Genomic DNA, 18,645 nt, shown 5'->3' on the forward strand with positions numbered 1-18,645 from the left:
TGTCTCTAGTAACACTTGTGTGTCTGGGTACATTACTGCTGGGATAGGAAGAAGGTCCTGGCTCTCCATTTAGCAGGGATGGAGGAGTGCTTTGTTACAGCTAGGCAAGGGTGGAAGTCTATGCTCCCATTCTGCTATTCCTAGTGGAAATGGGGCTGCAATTTATCCCATGCTATTTGGCTGCAGTAGACCTGTTATTGCCTAAAAGTTTTCTGTCTTACTAAGGCTGCCCCTTTTCCTTTCTTGACTAGAGAGAGCAGGCTTTCTCAGAGACTTTGTTTGTTTGTTTGTTTTCTCCTGTAGGCATTTCTAGACTTCTGGCTTCTCCAGCACCTAGTCCAGCATATATGAGACAAAAAGAAAACCCAGGTCTAAAGGAAAAACTCACTCCAAGTGTTCCTTAACTCTCACACTACTACCATACTCACAAAACTTTACATCAAGTAATTCTCCAGCAAAAGTCAGAGGTCTGAGAATTCAATTCAGTTCTGACATTATCTACCCGGAGATACCATCAAATTGCCACACGCCAAGGGCTTAGTCTCACAATACTGCCCTTGCCCCCACTTTGGATATCTGTCATAAGTCCAGGATGTCACTTGTGCCTCTGACTAACCCTATATAGGAAGTTTCCATGACCCCCTGCTTGGGTTGATTAATTTGCCAGAGCAACTCACAGAACTCAGGAAAACATTTACTTAACAGATTACTGGTTTATTATAAAAAGATGTGACTCAGGAACAGCCAGACAGAAGAGCTGCATAGAGTAAGTTATAGGAAAAGGCACAGAACTTCCACTCTTTCTCTGAGCACGCCTCTCTCCCAGCACTTATATGTACTCACCAACCTAGAAGCTCTCTGAACCCGTTCCTTTTAGGATTTTATGGAGGCTCCACTACAGAGGCATTATTGATTAAATCATTGACCATCGGCAACTGATTCAACCTCTAGTCCTTTTCCCCTTCCTGGGAAGTAAGGGAGTGGTACTGAAAGTTACAACTCTCTAATCAATGTTGATTCCTCTGGCAACCTGCCCTCATTCTCAGGGACTTTCCAAAAGTCACCTTGTTAACATAAACTCAGGTGTGGTTGAAAGGGACTTGTTATGAATAACAAGACACTCCTTTCACTTTTATGGCTCTGGTGCCATTTCAGGAACTGAACACAAAAAACCCAAATATAGTAACAAAAGATGCTGCTATGACTCTTACGTAGAAAATTTCAAGGGTTTTAGAATCTTTGTGCCAGGATCAGTAGACAAAAACCAAATATATATATTTCTTATTATAAATCACATTATCACAGTCCATGCCCTGGTCTTTGAACACAGATCCTTTACAGCAAAATGATTATAAAATTCAAAAGATATTGGCATATTACTATAATCCCATTCAGTCATTATCCAGTCCATAATGATATGGAAATGTCTCCCAGGATGAGGCCACTCACATTTGTAACCTTCTATTTGGAGACCTTGTCAGGTTCCAAAAGCAGGAGTGGTCTTGGAAAACACAGCTACACCCTTTCAGGTATCTGATATAATTGAACTGAGACAATATCATCTCTTGCTCTGAGCCTCTTCTGAGGTAATGTAATATTAGAATTTCCTCATTACATAACCTATTTATTAATTCCTTTACCCATAACTGCTCTTCCCGTTTCTCTCCATTTACACCCATACTTTTCCACCTTTGGAAGGGACATTAGGTTCAGCCACTGTGCTGGTCTAGCTTGCAGACAGCAATGCTAGACTAGCAAATACTTCCCCTCAGTCCACTCCCATTCAGATACAGCAAGGTTATACAGGTGCAAAACTTGTGGGCTATTTTTTGCCACCAGGAAATACAGCTACATTCGCTGTTAACTCCAATTTGCCAGATAGGGTGAAGGCATAACCTGTCTCCATCAGGCCCTTAGGAATTCTGATGCAAGGTTTAAAAACATAGTTACAGTTTCTTGCTTAGGAATTTTCCCTGTTTCCAGCACTTACAGTTGCAGTTGCGGTCCTGTAACCACTGTATCAGGTAGGGAAAAACAGTTGAGGTGACATGGGGAGGAAGGGGAACAAAAGGTATAGTGGTTATACCAGCATCATCCTTCCTTAGCAAGAATTGCATAGTCATACCAGCAGCCTTGCCCCTCACCCCCAGATCCATCAGAAAAACAGCAATCTATCCAGTGGAGACAGTCCTTTAGCCCCACTCATGTTCCCAGGGAGTGTGAGCACTCTCACGAAGGCGTGTGAGCCAGCCCTTCATGCTTTTATCTCCTGCATTTTAGACAACAAATGTTTTAATTGCCCGTTCCAATTCTCTACCAAACTACAACCCTGAGGAAGATATCTTTTTACCCATTGTTGTAGATTATGGGCTGTTAAGTGTGTTCCTTGGTCTGAAGAAATAATAGTCAGCTGTCCAAATTGGTGCAGTATCTTCAGTTCTAGTTCTTTTACAGCATTCTGAACATTTGCATTTATACCGAGTAAGCAAGACCCATTCCAGAGTCAGTATCTATTCCTGTCAAGACCCATTTGTAGCCCCCCAGGGCTACCAGCCTCAGTCTGACTTGCCAGCTATATTCAGGGCCTTCCCACAGGGAGATCTGCCACATAGCCATCTGCAGTCTCTGTCTCTTTTGCTGGCAGACAGAATGGTTCTAATTGGCATTTTGTGCCTCAGAGGGTACAAGAGGAGTATGTCTAGATTCAGCCCATCTCTGCACTGTTGTGGACCCCCAGTGTCCACCTATCTTACAGACCCAGGTGGCCACCTTAAGTGAGCATATGGGGATATCTGCTTGTCGATTCCAATCGTCTCCCAAACCTGGAAGGGACTCCTGATGGGCATCAAACGTGTCCCACTTTATGTACCCCTCAAATTTCCATAGGGCTGTGCCCATATGGGCATCCTTTTAATAGGTCAGGTTTCCACTGCCCTCCTGCCTGACCATATGGCCAGGCCATGAACAGTGGATGAATGTTTCTTATTATCACAGTAACTCACCATGGTGTCATTCCTCAGTTCCAAGGTCCCTAGTTGGTCTGCCTTCCTCTCTGCACTTTTCAGACTCCTATGTTTATTTCACACATAATATCCAGGGGAGTTAGCTGTACTTAGGAGGACGAATAGGGAGAAATGAGTCTTCTCCATTTTGACCTGAAACCAAAGAATTAATGTCATTTAGTCATCTGTAAGAGAAGACATCACTTTCTAAATATCCTCATATATAGGAACCACCAGAGACTGAGTGTGCAAAAGATTTGTTTGGTGGCAGACTTACTTCTGACATGATTGCAGAACGACAAGGACATTCAGATTTTACTCAAATGCAAGAATTAAATTGGACTTCATCATCCATCAGGTACATTTTATTATATGCTATTTGATATTATAATTAAATACTTAGTTATTATTTTTCTCAGGTTTATAATTTATATATCTTATCCAAATATAACCAATAATTCTGAAAATCATCTACCTTACTTCAAAATCTCATGCTAACTCTATCATCTTTGAAATGCATTAATAATTTTTATTATCACACACTATGGTTAAAAATGTCATCAACCCATTTCTAAGACCTTATATTTCTCTCTTCTTTTATAAACAAGCTTTTATGTATTTTTAAAATTTTGTTTACTTTTGGCAGGGTAATTAGGTTTATTTGTTTGTTTGTTTTTGCTAGAGGTACCAGGGATTGAACTCAGGACCTAATGCATGCTAAGCATGTACTCTACCACTGAGCTATACCCTCCCTTCAAACTTTTAAAATTAGAGCATGCTGGGTTTGCTCCTCACACTGTATCACTCTAATTCAGTGGTATCTTGGCTTTCACTGCCACCATTCCTCTGATGCCGCTCTCATGAATGTTATCGTTGTCCTCTTGGTTAATAAATCCTTTTCTCTCCTCTCTTTTTCTATTTTGCACTCTTCACTGGCAGACATCTTTAGCCATAGTTTTAATTTATGATGATGACTCCCTAATTTCGCCCAAACCTAGTCTCCTTATTTGAGCATTCTCTCTAGATACCATCTAGGAGACAACATTCACCTGTGGTTGCCCAAACCAAAAATCTAGGGTCCATTTCTCTCTCTCCTTTGTCCTCCATTTTTAATTAACCACCACATTGTACAGAGTCTGTGTCTTAAGTATGTGTCATAATTCCCCTCTTCTTTCCACAGTCATTGCCACTGTCCTAGGTCAGGGAATTAACTATTTTAGAAACTCTTTTTGTTTTTTGTCTTATTTAACTTTACCTGCAAATCCATCTATTATCCATACTGCTTTCTAAGATGCAAAATTTATCAGATCACTTCCCTTCTCAACATTGTTCAGTTGCTTTCCACTGTCTACAGAATAAAACTTAAAATCTCTATGACATAGAAGACCCTTTAATTACCTATTATTATCTCTTATAATGCTTATCTTTACTGCCCCGTAACTCTTTATAGTACAGAAATTCTAAAATATTCTAGTTCGTTAATCTCAATCACAAAATTCCATTTCATGTTTCTGCCTTTGCTTGTGGTTGTTCCACTGCCTAGAACTCTTTTTTTCTAATTTGCCTGACAAATGTCAAAAGGTCTCTAAGTCTCAGTTTAAGTTCCTTCTCTCCTGTGATGTCGTTCCTGACTTCCCCAAATAGGTTTTTCTTTCCCTAAAATGCCATTACACCTAAATGTATTACAGCAATTTTCCTTTTTTTATTATAGTTTTCCTCGATTCCATTTCTTGAGGACAGAGACAGTGTCTTTCATATTTGTTGTAGCCTTTCCAAATATGTTGTCTGCACTTAGGAAATACTAATTAAAACATGTTGAATGAATGAATGACTTATTAATGGATAAAGTATGTTGTAATTGTAACTTCAGGGTTGAGGATTTATTTAAAGATGTGGTCAGGCTTTTGCACAGCAAAGGAAACCATCAACAAAATGAAAAGACAACCAACTGAATGGGAGAAAATATCTGCAAGTTTATATGACCGACAAGGTGGTAATATCCAAAATATATAAACTCATATATCTCAATATCAGAAAAACAAACAACCTGATTAAAAAGTGGGAAAAAGATCTAAATAAACATTTTCCAAAGAAGACACACAAATGGCCAACAGGCACATGAAAAAATGCTCAACATCATTATCATCAGAGAAATACAAATTAAAACCACAATGAGATATCACCTCACACCTGTCAGAATGGATATCATTAAAAAATGATATCATTAAAAACAAATGGATATCATTAAAAAAACAAATGGATATCATTAAAAAACAAATAACAAATGTTGGCCAGGATGTGGAGAAAAGGGACCCCTCATACACTATTAGTGGAAATGTAAAATGGTGCAGCCACTGTGGAAAACAGTATGGAGATATGTCAAAAAACTAAAACTAGAACTACCATATGACCCAGCAATTCCACTCCTGGGTATTTATCTGAAAAAAGAAAGATACTAATTTGAAAAGATACATACACCCCAATATTTAGAGCAGCATTATTTATAATTGCCAAGCTATGGAAGCAACCTCAGTGTCCATCAGCAGATGAATGGATAAAGAAGATGTGGTGTATATATATATACATACACAAAATAGAATAGTACTCAGTTATAAAAAAGAATGAGAATTTGCCATTTGCCAACAACATGGGTGGATTTGGAGGGTATTATGCCAGGTGAAATAAGTCATACAGAGAAAGACACATGCTGTATGATATTCTTATATGTAGAATCTAAAAAATAAAACAAATTAGTGAATATAACAAAAAAAGAAACAGACGTATAGAAAACAAACTAGTAGTTACCACTGGGGAAGAGGGAAGGGAGGAGGGGCAAGAGAGGGGTAGGGGAGTAAGAGGTACAAACTACTATGTAGGAAATAAATAAGCTACAAGGATATATTGTACAACATAGGGAATATAGCCAATATTTTATAACTATAAATGGAATCTAATCTTTAAAACTTATGAATCAGTATGAAACTTATGTAATACTGTGCATCACCTCAACCTCAGTAAAAAAATAAATTAAATAAATTGGCACATTTAAAAAAAATGAAGTGGTTAGGACAAGATGATTTAGCTTTATGCTCCTCTGCCTCACAGCTCAAAGGAAAGTAAAACAGTTTTAAAGCCATGGACTAGGAATCAAGCATTCTGACTAATTACCTAGACATCCTTACAAGGTGGAATGCTGTAAAAGTTTTCAGGAGATCCCACAGAAAACTCTGTTTTCAAATACCTTACCTACTTTCTCCTTTTCTTTCCCAGAAAAAAAAAAAACAACCTATTTCATATATATCCTCTGTAGCTTACAACCTGAAAATCTTATAGTTTACCATATCAATTTCACTATAATTTCATGTGAATTTATAAAGAAATTGTAGACGTTTATTTTTAAAGTTTCTTTTATGATAGTGCTTTGTTTCTGTGGTAATAGACTTTTTGGAAGTCAATGAAATTGTATGTCATTTTCTTACACACGTACCCAACAAAAAGGCATATTTACCGGATCATTTAACCCATATATTTTACATTAAAGCAATTATTTTTAATAGAATTTGTTAAATGAGATTTTTAAAATGGCTTTGGGGTTATATGTGAGGGATTCACCTATATAATTTTCCTATTAAAATTATAACTGCATTTTACTCTATCTAAATTCAGAACTGTGGATTTGGTTCCAGTTGACCAATTTAGAAATGTGTCTAATGTAAATCTACAGAACAATAATCTTACTTCATTCAGTGGATTAATCTATCTGCCTAATGTGAAGGTGAGTCACTCACAAATTTTCTTTTTTCTTTCGAGGTTTTCAGTGCAAGTTGTAATCTTCTTTACTTTGGATTGAAATGTTATTCATGTTATTAAAGAAGAGAAATTATTCCTAAAGTATTTTTTTTCACCAAGCAAAAAAAGGAATTACTCCCTAAAGTTATTTTGGCTGACTTCAATTTTATGTGATTGTCTTATGAGCTGTGAATCTTCCTCTATCTACAGCAGTAGGAGATGGGATGGAAGGGCTGCCTCTGTAGTAAATGGGTATGGAGTGAATTTGGAGGACACAGCGGTTCTCAAAGCAGCCTCATTACCTCCTGTCTTATAGCTTTGAGCCATCTAATCAGGCCTTTTAAACTTAGGGAAATAACGATCTCTCCAACCAAAGAGTTATTTCATCTAAATAAGGCTTGGAGAAGTCAGGAGTGCAGATTGAGAAAGTTGAGGAACTTTCTAGGGTCTCCATTATTTTGTTTGAAATGTTGTCATTTCCTAGCATGTCAGATAACAAAAAAAAAACACATTCAAAGCCAAATCCAGACAATTTGGAATATAAAAATTTATGTCATTTTTAACACTGATATATAATAAATTATGTTGTATAGTCCAAGTTTTATCCATACTGTTTTAATAGTTTTTAGGATGGTGATAATCTCAAACCAAAGACATAAATACAGTAGCATTCATATTTTAATGTTTGATTAATAAAGGATTCTTTCTGCAGGTCTTATGCCTCAACTATAATCATATTGAATCAATCGTGCCCCAACTAAAGCCTCAGACTCACTTGACAAATAGACAACTGCTCTACCAGAAAGTGCCTTCAAGTGGCTATGGGCAGCAAGGAACTTCAAAAATAAACAGGTATTATTCTCTTTTTTACAACTATAAATAATTTTAATTGGGAATTTAAAAGGCAGTTAGTCACATTAATGATAGCAGTAGCATACAGTTAGCTTATTTCAGTACTTATTTGATAGCTACATGTCCAAAATGAACTTCATAGATTAAAAAAAATACTCCTTTGTCATTGTTTTTTCCCTCCTTCCTCTATCTCAGGTCCATATAGTAAAAAATGAAAAAAAGAAAAAAATTGTATTTTAATGACCTTTTTTTTAATTGAGATACAGTTCACATGCAATAACTCTTACCCTTTATGTATAATTCATTGATTATTTTAGTATATTTACAAAGTTGGGCAACTATCCCTACCATCTAATCCCAAAACATTATCACCCACAAAAGAACCCCTTACTCAGTAGCGTGGACATAGGTTTCTTTCAACCTTTGTTTTGGTTTTGTTTCTAAATTATTTATATGGTTACTTAATGCCCCAACATAAACAGAAAAGATACTTTTTAAAAAAGATGAGGACATAACCTGCCACCTTCCTACATATTTTTGGTAGGAAAATATATAACTCCAGTCAAAATACTTTCATTCCAGTTTTCACAATGAAAAGCATTCCTTGAGTTTTTGTCACCTTTATTGAAGTATAATTTACATATAATAAAACTCACCAATTTAACTGTACGATTTAATGAGTTTTGACAAATGTATTTAGTCATATAACCATTACCACATCAAGGCACAAACTATTCCCATCCCCAAAACTTCCTTTATATCTCTTTGCAGTTCCCTCCCACCACACCCTGGTAACAAGCATTGGTCTGCTTTCTTTTGCTATCATTTTGTCCTTTTCTAGAACATCATCTGATTAGAATCATGTAGTAAGTAGTCTTTTGTGTCTGGCTTCTTTCACTTAGCATAATTCTTTTGAGATTCATCTATGTTGTTGCAAGTGTCAGTAATACATTTCATTTTATTGCTGAGTAGTATTCCATTATATAAATTATATGACAAGTTGTTTATCCATTTGTCATTGATGAACATTTGGGTTGTTTCCAGTTTGAAGCTATTCTGATTAAGGCTGCTATGAAAATTTTATTTATATACATCCTTTATATTGGGGACTATTCATATTTGTTTTTTAACAGCTTTATTGAAACACAGTTTACATACCATAGTGACTCATTTTAAGTGTATATTTTTTACTAAATTTATAGAGTTGTGCAACCTACTGCAATAGTTTTAGAACTTTCCATCACACACCAGAAAGATCCTTCATGTCTATTTGCAGTTAATTCCCTTTCCCACTTCTAGCTCCAGGAAACCACTAATCCACTTTCTATAGAGTTGTATTTTCTAGACATTTTACATGAATGGAATCATAAAATACATGGTCTTTTGTATTCGACTTCTTATACTTAGCATAATGTTTTTGAGATTCATCCATGTTATAGCATCTATTAGTAGTTCATTACTTTTTATTGCTGAATATGTTGGGTGTTCTATTGTATGGATATATGCCACATTATGTTTATCTATTCATCAGTTGATAGACATTTGGATGTTTCCACTTTGGGGTTGGTATGAATAATGCTGCTATAAATATTTGTGTATAAGTATCTTTATGGGCTTATGTTCACATTTCTCTTGGGTAGAAATTTCTGACTCACGTGGTAATTTAATATTTAACTTTTTAAGAAACTGCTATACCATTTTCCAAAGTGGTTGCACCATTTTACATTACCAAAAGAAGTTTTGAGGGTTCTTATTTCCCCACATCCTCACCAACACTTCTTGTTGTCTGTGTTTTGATTATAGCCATTTTAGTGGAGTTGAAGAAATATCTCATTGTGGTTTTAATTTTACATTTCCCTCATGACTAATGTTGTTGAGCAGCTTTTCAAAACATATTAGCCATAATTATATCTTCTTTGATGAACTGTTTAAATCTTTTGTTTATTTTTAAATTATATTATTTGGCTTTTTACTGAGTTTTTAAAAATATTCTGCATACAAGCCCTTTATCAAATAATTTACAAGTATTTTCTTCTCTCAATGTGTGGTTTGTCTTTTTATTTTCTTAAATGGTGTCTTTTAAAAAGAATTTTAATTTTGATGAACTCCAATTTATCAACTTTTTCTCTTACAGATTGTGATATTATTGTTGTACCTAAGAACTCTTTGCCTAACCTAAGGTCACAAAGATTTTTCTCATCTTTTTCAAAAAAATTTTGTCTCTTACATTTATGATTGTGATCCATTTTGAGTTAATGTTGTGTTTTTGTATACGTTGTGAGGTAAAATGTGAGGACTGAGTTCATCTTTTTGCATGTGAATATTCATTTGTCCTAGCACCTTTTGTTTAATAATATACTACCCTTCCTCCGTTGAATTGACTTGGTATCTTTGTTGAAAATCAATTGACCATAAATATAAAAGCTTTTTTCTGAAATCTTCTATTCCATTGATCTATGTGTCTTTCCTTTTGCCAGTTTGGACTAGTTTGATTACTGCAGCTTTATAATAAGTTTTGAAATCAGGAATTGTAGGCCCTCCAACTTTGTTCTTTTTAAAGACTGTTTTGGATATTCTGGGTTCTTTGCATTTCCTTATAAATGGTAGGATGAGATGGTTATACCCAGGAGGGAAAAAAAAGAAAGCCTGCTGCACTTTTGTTAGAGATTGTATTAAATCTATTGATTAATTTTGGGAGGTCTACCATCTTAGTAGTAATAGGGAATTCTTCTGTGAACATGGAATGTTTCTCCATTTATTTTGATCTTTATCTCAGTAATGTTTTGTAGTCTTCTGTGTGTACATTTGGCACTCCTTTTGTTAATTCTTTCTGAAATATTTTATCCTTTTTATACTATTTTCAATAGAATTCTTAATTTCATTCTTTTCATTGCTGATATATAGAAATTCAATTGATTTTTGTACATTAATCTTTTACCCTGTGATCTTGCTAAACTCATTTATTGATGCAATAATAGTTTTTTGTAGGTTCCTTAGGATTTTTAAAATACAAGATCATGTACTCTAAGAATAAAGATGGTTTTACTAATTCCTTTCCAGTCAGGATACATTTGTTTTTTCCTTCTTTTGCCTGATTAAACTGGCTCTTGCTTTTTATTTCAAGTAATAACTCTTTCTGTACTTCTTTTTTCTTTACCATATAAAAATGTTTTTAAGGAAGAAGATGTGATTATTATTTAAAATATAAAGATAGGATATTATAGTTTAATTTTGATTTACTAGTAAATTCATTCTTTTTCTTTTTTTTAAACTTCAATTTACAGTGAGTACACATCAAATTGTCTTTTTTATGTTTATTCAAATAGATGGCTTGAAATTAAGTTTATGGGCTCAAACTTACATGTGTGTTTCAGAGATACAATGAGCAGTGAAAATTTGCCTCCAATAATGCACAGTTTAGAAGTTCTTCATTTGGGCTACAATGGAATTTGTAATTTAATTCAGCTACAACTTAACAGACTAAGAAATTTAAAATTCCTTTTCCTTCAGGGTGAGTAGAAACACTATTGTGTGTAAGTCTTTATTACTGAAAGTTAAATTGATTATCATCCTCTTTTGAAAGCAAATATAAGCATCAGTATTAAAACAAGTCCATTGACAAAAATATTTTAGTAATCACAGACAGGTTTATCTTGGGTTATTTATGTCAATAATGTAAATGCAATATTCTAGGGCTATAAAATATTGTATTCTAGGACAATTTTCTATAGCTATAGAAAATGCAATCTTGTAGGATTTTATATAGTATTATATCATAATTTACTTTTATATCATATTCAATTAAAAAAATAAATAGCGACCAATAATTCACAAGTACTTATTAAATCCAGAACTGTGCTAAGTACTAAGAAAGATACAGAAACACTGTATTATTGGAATTACATATAATTGAGATCCTTGCTCTAAAGTAGTTTCCTATTTACCTGTGGATATATACTGAAGCAAAGATGAATTAAGTTCTATGTGTTACTACCTTAAGTGCAGGAGAAGTTTAGAGAAAAGAGAAACTGAAACATTAACTCCTCTACATACCTAGGATTCTTTGAAAGACTGATGGAATTTAAGTTGAAGGTGACCATGACAGAGAACTTTGCAAGTAGGGGGAGGAGGAGAAGGATCACAAGGGCATAATTGTGGTGTCTATGAGCCAGCACTTAAAAACAAAGAGTATACAGTTCGCTGACAGAATTATAAAGCCTCTAAACATGATCAATTTGATAGAAAACACTCATTTCACATTTGAAAATAGGTAGGCATTGTAAATTTTTAGAAAAGTAGCATGAGAAAAACACAAGGTTGAAACAGTAGACATATTTAATGACATAGAAGAAAGGTTGTGAGACCATCAGTGAAACGTGTTAGGAGATATCCATATAGTTGATCTGGGTATAATAACTTCTTTCTGAAAGACAGGATTTTCTAGGGTATATTTTAAAAGTATTAATGCATCTTTTTCCCTATCAAAGGTGCATATGAGTTGGCTCAATGACATGGAGACTTAGCCTTAAAAGAACAAGAAATTGAGCACAGCAATGAGAGATTTTTTAAAAGATACATTGCATACCAAAAAGCAGAGAACCTAACCCTGGAAGGTCTATTTTAATCTAATAATGTAAATGGGGAGTGTGTTCTGTTACCATATCTAGCATGACAAATCACAGTGGGGCAGTCTTATGCAAGGAATGAGGCAGTTTACTTTGACAATAATGGCTGCCATTTATTAAGTCACTGGGCACGGTGTTTGTCTACATAGATTATCTCATTCAACCTTCACAGCAGCACATGGTAAGAAATTTTATGTGCATTTTACTAAAAAAGCAATTGAATCTCAGTGGGGCTAAATAATTTGCCTAAGTTTGGACCAGTGAGTGGTATAGCACGGAGTCAAACACAGCTCTGACTCCCAAGCACATGCATTTTCTATCCAGCATGAATGACTTAATAAGGGCCTAGGCTGGAGTGGTATCAGTGAGAAGTGTAAGTAAGAGATGAGTCCAAAAGCAGTTTAAATATTAGTACCTAATGAACAATTAGATATACAAGAAGAGAACAATAGTTCAAAGTATTTTCATGCTTTCATTAGGAGATTGGGCAAAAGGAGGTACTAAAGCTAGGACAAGATTGTGTTGTGACAACTTTGAGGCATAAAAATGGAAACTTTATAGATAAAAAACAAATTTCTTATTTATACCACAGGGAACTATATTCAATATCTTGTAATAATAACCTTTAATGAAAAAGAATATGAAAATGAATATATGTATATATATGCATGACTGGGACATTATGCTGTACCTAGGAATTGACACATTGTAACTGACTATATTTAGGTTAAAGACTATATAGGTTAAAGACACTGAACTAGAGGAGATAACTCTGAGATCAGTCTAAAGGGGGAAGAGTACAAAAGCTCTAGGGGAGTACATAAATGTAGGCAGTGATAAGATGAGGCCATGCCAGGGTCTGTCCACAGGAGAGTTTATGAACCTGCATTTTAGCTGTTGTGTTAAATTTGCAAGATGGTGGGGAAGGTGAAGTCTTTGGGGGAAGGGCAGGGTGGGGCTGTAGGGAAGTAAATCCTTAGAATTTTAAGGATTAAGGATCAGATTTTCTAAAATGTAACTATCTAGTTAAATAAATGGGGGTTTTCAAACAGTGGCAAATGCTGCTGGTTACAGAAATGTAAGATCCCTGGAATCACATTTAATATGGTTTTGGAATTTTCTTTCTTAAATATGTTTAATGAGCATTCTAAAATGAATAATGATCAAAAATATGCTACTGCAGACATTGTTTAATACCCAAGTGATTTTTATACCATTGGACTTAAAATATTGAAAGTGATAGTCCAAATTCAAATTTCATGAAAGTAATATATTAACACGACTGAGTCATTTTTCTCAATATGACTTGAATTTTTTTTTCATTTATAAGCAAGGCACTGTAATGTTTCAAAGTTTGTGATTTAGTTCTGTGAGCAATTTTATTGAAAGTTATGATGTTATCAGTTTCTCTACAGGATAAAACAAAATAAATTTACCAGATTTCATTAATTCTGATACACTCACTTTTTATATTTTAACATGTCTTAAATCAGGTTGTATCTGAAGTGATGGCATCTCATAGTTTACCTAGATGAGTTATTTTTCTTTCTTAGTGTACATAAAATACTGACATAACTTAACAATTGTTGGTGTTTTAAATTTAATAAAATATGTTAAATTTCAAAGAGAAGAATTATAAGAAAATGGGATTACATGTTCAAAAACATGCTAGATTCCTAGGACTACCGTAAGAAAATACCACAAACAGTGGCTTAAACAACAAAAATTTATTTCCTCACAGTTCTGGAGGCCCAAATTCCAAGATCAAGATGTGAGCAGGGTTGTTCATTTCTGAGGGCCTCTCTTCTGGGCGTGTAATTGTACCTGTATCTTCACATGGTCTTCTCTCTGTGTCTGTCTGTGTCCTAATCTCTTTATGTAAGGACACCAGTGATATTGGATTAGGGCCCACCCAATGACCTCATTTAACATTAGTTACCTCTTTAAAGACCCAAATACAGTCACATTCTGAAGGACTAGAGGTTAGGACTTCAATATACGGATTTGTAGGGGACAAAATTCAGTCCATAACAAACAAGTGGATAAATAGTGAATGAAACATAGAATGGCATAGTAGAAGCAGCATTGTAAAAGGTCTAGGTTAAGCCTGGTGGTGTACTTTTACATCTTTGAGCAAGTCATCCAATTTTTCTGACCCTCAGTTTTCTGATCATTAAAAAATGATAATGTTTTCCCTGTCCTATTTTGAGACTCTAATAGAAATCACATATAAAAGCATTTAGTCAACTCAGGGCTCCTCCTCTTATATAAGTTATCATTCATACTTATAAAGCTATAGATTGCTACAGTAGAAAGAAATCATGTTACAATGAAAGAATTGAGGTTTTAAGTGATGTAATGAAGTCTTAATTTTTTAATGTAGTTACAGTGTAAAAATAAGTGGAGAAAGAGATAACAGCATAATCAAGGTATATCCTTCTAACTTAATACAACAAATTCGTTTATTTTAATTAGATATACCTATTTGAATACCTATTAGAATAATCCAGTATACTCAAAACACGTATCTTTTGCAGCACTTTTATATACCCACTTTGGTCAGTATCAACTAATCAACTATTTTAACACTTCATTACTGAACAGACAGGTTGGGTCAGTTCAGTACATTGTGGACATGACATCTTGATCTTTCACATAAAGGAGAAATTTTACTAAATATTATTTGATGATGATGCAACCTTCCTGTAAATTACATTTCTATTTCTCCCTGGAAATATATTTTTAAAAATTTTACTTTTTAAAAAATCATTTGATAAAAAATTTAAATGATGACAGATAACTTTTATTCAGGAAGTTTGGGTTCACTTGACATATCATAAGTTACCTCTTTTCAGGGAATGAAATCAGTCAAGTTGAAGGGCTTGACAACCTAGAAGTCCTTCAGGAATTGGTAGTGGACCATAACCGCATCAGAGCATTTAATGACAGTGCCTTTGCCAAACCAAGCTCTCTGTTGGCACTTCACCTGGAGGAAAACAGACTACGAGAGCTAAGCAAATTACAACCTTTGGTAAAACTAGAGAAACTCTTCTTAGGATATAATAAAATTCAGGTAATATTATTTTGTTTTTGTTATGAGATTTATAAGACTTATATCCTTTGAGCATAAAGCTTCCAAACACACCACTGAAAATTTTGCTAGTATGTTACTTATCATTTATAAAATGCCATGTAAATACTCTGGGATGCAAAAATGCTCACCCTGCTTCTAGACTTATATAACTTGACCAACTCACATGCATCCACCTGCAGATCCTCTAAATCTCTTTCATTCCTGACTGTTCTTGGTCCAAGCTATCTTGCATCTCAATCCCAGACTGCCTCTGGCTCTTTAAACTTAACATACACACTTGGTCTACCTGACATTTGAATCAACTCCTAATGATGGGCTTTGACTTGGCTTTAATATTCCATCTCTTCCCACTTAAGGCTTTCTTAGCTAGCAACCTGCCTTTGTTTCAGCTACTAACGGAAATTCAACCTATTTCCATCAGGCCACTGCCCCAACTGAGACTGCCCAAACTCTCTCCTGAGACAGTATGCAGATAAGAGGGTCAAAGGTATACAAATAACCTTATATAGCCCTAATGTTTCTCTTACTCTTTTTGTGATGATCTGTTAGCCCTCCTTTTACCAATTTTTCTATTTCTGTCCACACCTCTAAGACAACCTTGAAGATAAATTGAACTGTGGACTACCCCAAGGGCAGAGACCAAGTCTTTCTTGCCCACATTTGTATCCGTTTATAGCATAGTGCCTGGTACAGAGTAGATATACAATCAGTATTTGTGGCTTTACTTGCTTAAGTTCAGGAAACCTGTTCTGGAGTGATATAAAAGCCTGTTCAAGGCTACAAGGAAATCACGAGCAGTGCTCCTTTCTACATAGCAACTAGGAAACACATATGTAGAGAAAATGACATACAACTAATGCAAGCAATGTTCAAACAACATCTGAGAAAAAGGCTGCCAGAAGTGGCAATGGTGCTTCCAAAGCTTTAGCCAGAAGGAATCTAAATTAGGAAAATTGCTATTCTGTGGGAATTCTTTCCAGTTATAGCAGCTGAGCTAACACAAAGGATCTGTCAAATCAGACTTATATGAGTCAGAGACCTTACCCAGTATCAAGCTTTACTAATAATTTCAAGGATACACAGGGTCTGGGACATTCCTGGGTATGAATGTTCCCAAATTCTATTTCCAAATGATCTAAAATTTTGTATAGTTACTAGATGAATTGGCAAAGCCCACTTGTCATTCCAAATAAAAATAAGAGCATAGCAATAACTTTGTTTTATTACTTGAACAAGCAACAACCCTAAGCTGAGCTTATTGCCTAAATTTTGTCAGAAATAGTATTTTAGAAATAATCTTGCAGGAACTAAAATGTATTTGTAAACTTTCACCAATGTTAAATAGATGATAATAAGTAATCCCACCCAGTAGCAAAGGCAAGCCATTTCTAGACAAATTGTTTTATATATATATACCTTACCCAGCAAATATATCAGGATGCCGTCCACTCAATATGACATCTCTTTTTATGGTTAAGGTTGTGTTTGACATGTACCTTTGAAATTGTTTAGGCTGGATTCACCTCCTTTTCCACACTTCTGGGTCAATCTTCTTGGGAATTAACTAAACATAATCTGAGTTTTAGTAGATCATAACTCTTTTGAAACAAATATGGTCTTTCCTTGCAAATCCTGCTGTATAGCCTGTTTCCCGTGTTAGCATGCCATCTTTGCCAGTCACGCACTTGGAATCAATAATACACAGATCTGTCTTTAATCAACAATACTGAATATTGTCACTCATGCTCACTTCCGAAGATTCAATTGTGAACTCACTCCAGTCCAACACTTATGTATAATTACTGCAAAGCAGCAAATATTTGAAGATATTGGGTCAAACCAAATAATAACTTATTGCTTAACTTTTGAATAGGATATGGCAGAACTGGAAAAACTTGATGGTATCTCTTCCCTCAGAGAGCTTACAGTTTATGGCAATCCAGTGAGTATGTCAGTTTTCTAATTTATTAGTTAATTTACTTCAAATAAAATTTACAGTTGTATATTTATATTTATTTTTATATAATGTGAGAAAAGATTTAATTTTACCTGTTTCCATTTACATAGACAGCTATGCAAGGACAATTTATTGTCTAGTGTCTTCTTCCAACTGATTATAATATAAGCTGCCACTGTCATGTAGAAGAAGGTCTGTTTTTGCATTCTACTTTGTATTCATTGGCCTGTCAGTCCCTATACCAATATTACACCATGTTAATTACTAAAGCTTTATATTAGCTCTTGATGACTGGTAGAGTAAGCACCTTTAATTTTCCTTTTCTTCCAGCTTCTCCTCTTTTTTTTCTTCGTTGTCTTGGCTATTCTTGGCGCTTTACACTTCCTGTGAGTTTTAGGAAATAGCTTCTCAAGTTATATGGGAATCTTGCTGATATTTTAACTGAAATTGCATTGAATTCATAAATTAATTTGGGGGAAAACTGGCCACCTTTCCTATTGGGAGTCTTTAAAGGGATCAAATAAGTAGCACCCTTATTCACCTAACATCAGAATAAGTTGAGAAATATGGCAGCGACAGATGAAGAGGTGAGAATATTTTGCTTAGCTTAGTGAGAAAGGCAAATGGGCCTGCTAACAGATGAAGTAATCATGATCACCCGGTAACAGGAAATACTTGGCTGAGGCCTTTCTACATGGGAGGAGAGCAGAAGGCATTCTCCCAGCAATAAGCTCCTTCTCAAGAGGAAAGAAAGATAGGAGCCAAACATGCCCAGTTTAATTTTACCAGATTTATCAGTTAAGTCACCCCATTTCCACTAGTTGAGGAGTGAAGGGATGAGAGAGCCCACTAGTGCCATATCACAGAGCTGTTTCTACCAAGAAAGAAATACAGTAAGCAGTCTCTCCTAATATTTATAACATTCAGTCTTCTCATTCATAAACATGAATATACCTTTATTTATTTCATGTCCTTCAATAAAGGTTTGTAATTTTCTCCTAAAGGTTTTAATCATCTTTGGTTAGATTTATTCTGCTGTTTTAATAGCTGTTTTAAAGAATGTCTTTTTACATTTTTTTAGTTGTTTGTTGCTAGAGTATAGAAATTCTGATTTGTGCATATTATTCTTTATCCAGGAACTTTGCTCTCCTCTCTTTTTAATTCTAATGGTTAGTAAATTTTGTTGGATTTTCTGTCTAGACTATCATAGTATATCTGCAATCTCTGTATCCTTTCTTTCCAATCCTTGTGGTTTTTATTTCCTTTACTTCTCTCAGTGTGCTGACTAGAACCTCTAGTACAGTGTTGAATAGATGCACTGGTAGT

The 18,645-nt window shown here is 34.8% G+C and overlaps 1 protein-coding gene across 1 annotated transcript in view; it reads left to right on the top strand.

The window, feature by feature from the left end:
• The window catches only part of LRRC9 (leucine rich repeat containing 9), an 82,832-nt gene that overhangs the window by 53,686 nt on the left and 10,501 nt on the right, over nt 1-18,645 (top strand). Inside the window, exons 24-29 of the mRNA XM_032482132.1 lie at nt 3,230-3,360; nt 6,669-6,777; nt 7,504-7,643; nt 11,018-11,154; nt 15,124-15,341; nt 17,236-17,304. Of these exons, the coding sequence (XP_032338023.1) occupies nt 3,230-3,360; nt 6,669-6,777; nt 7,504-7,643; nt 11,018-11,154; nt 15,124-15,341; nt 17,236-17,304 (804 nt within the window). The remainder of the gene's footprint in view (nt 1-3,229; nt 3,361-6,668; nt 6,778-7,503; nt 7,644-11,017; nt 11,155-15,123; nt 15,342-17,235; nt 17,305-18,645) is intronic.

Source organism: Camelus ferus, chromosome 6 (genome assembly GCF_009834535.1).
Source record: "Camelus ferus isolate YT-003-E chromosome 6, BCGSAC_Cfer_1.0, whole genome shotgun sequence".
Classification (NCBI taxonomy): Eukaryota; Metazoa; Chordata; class Mammalia; order Artiodactyla; family Camelidae; genus Camelus; species Camelus ferus.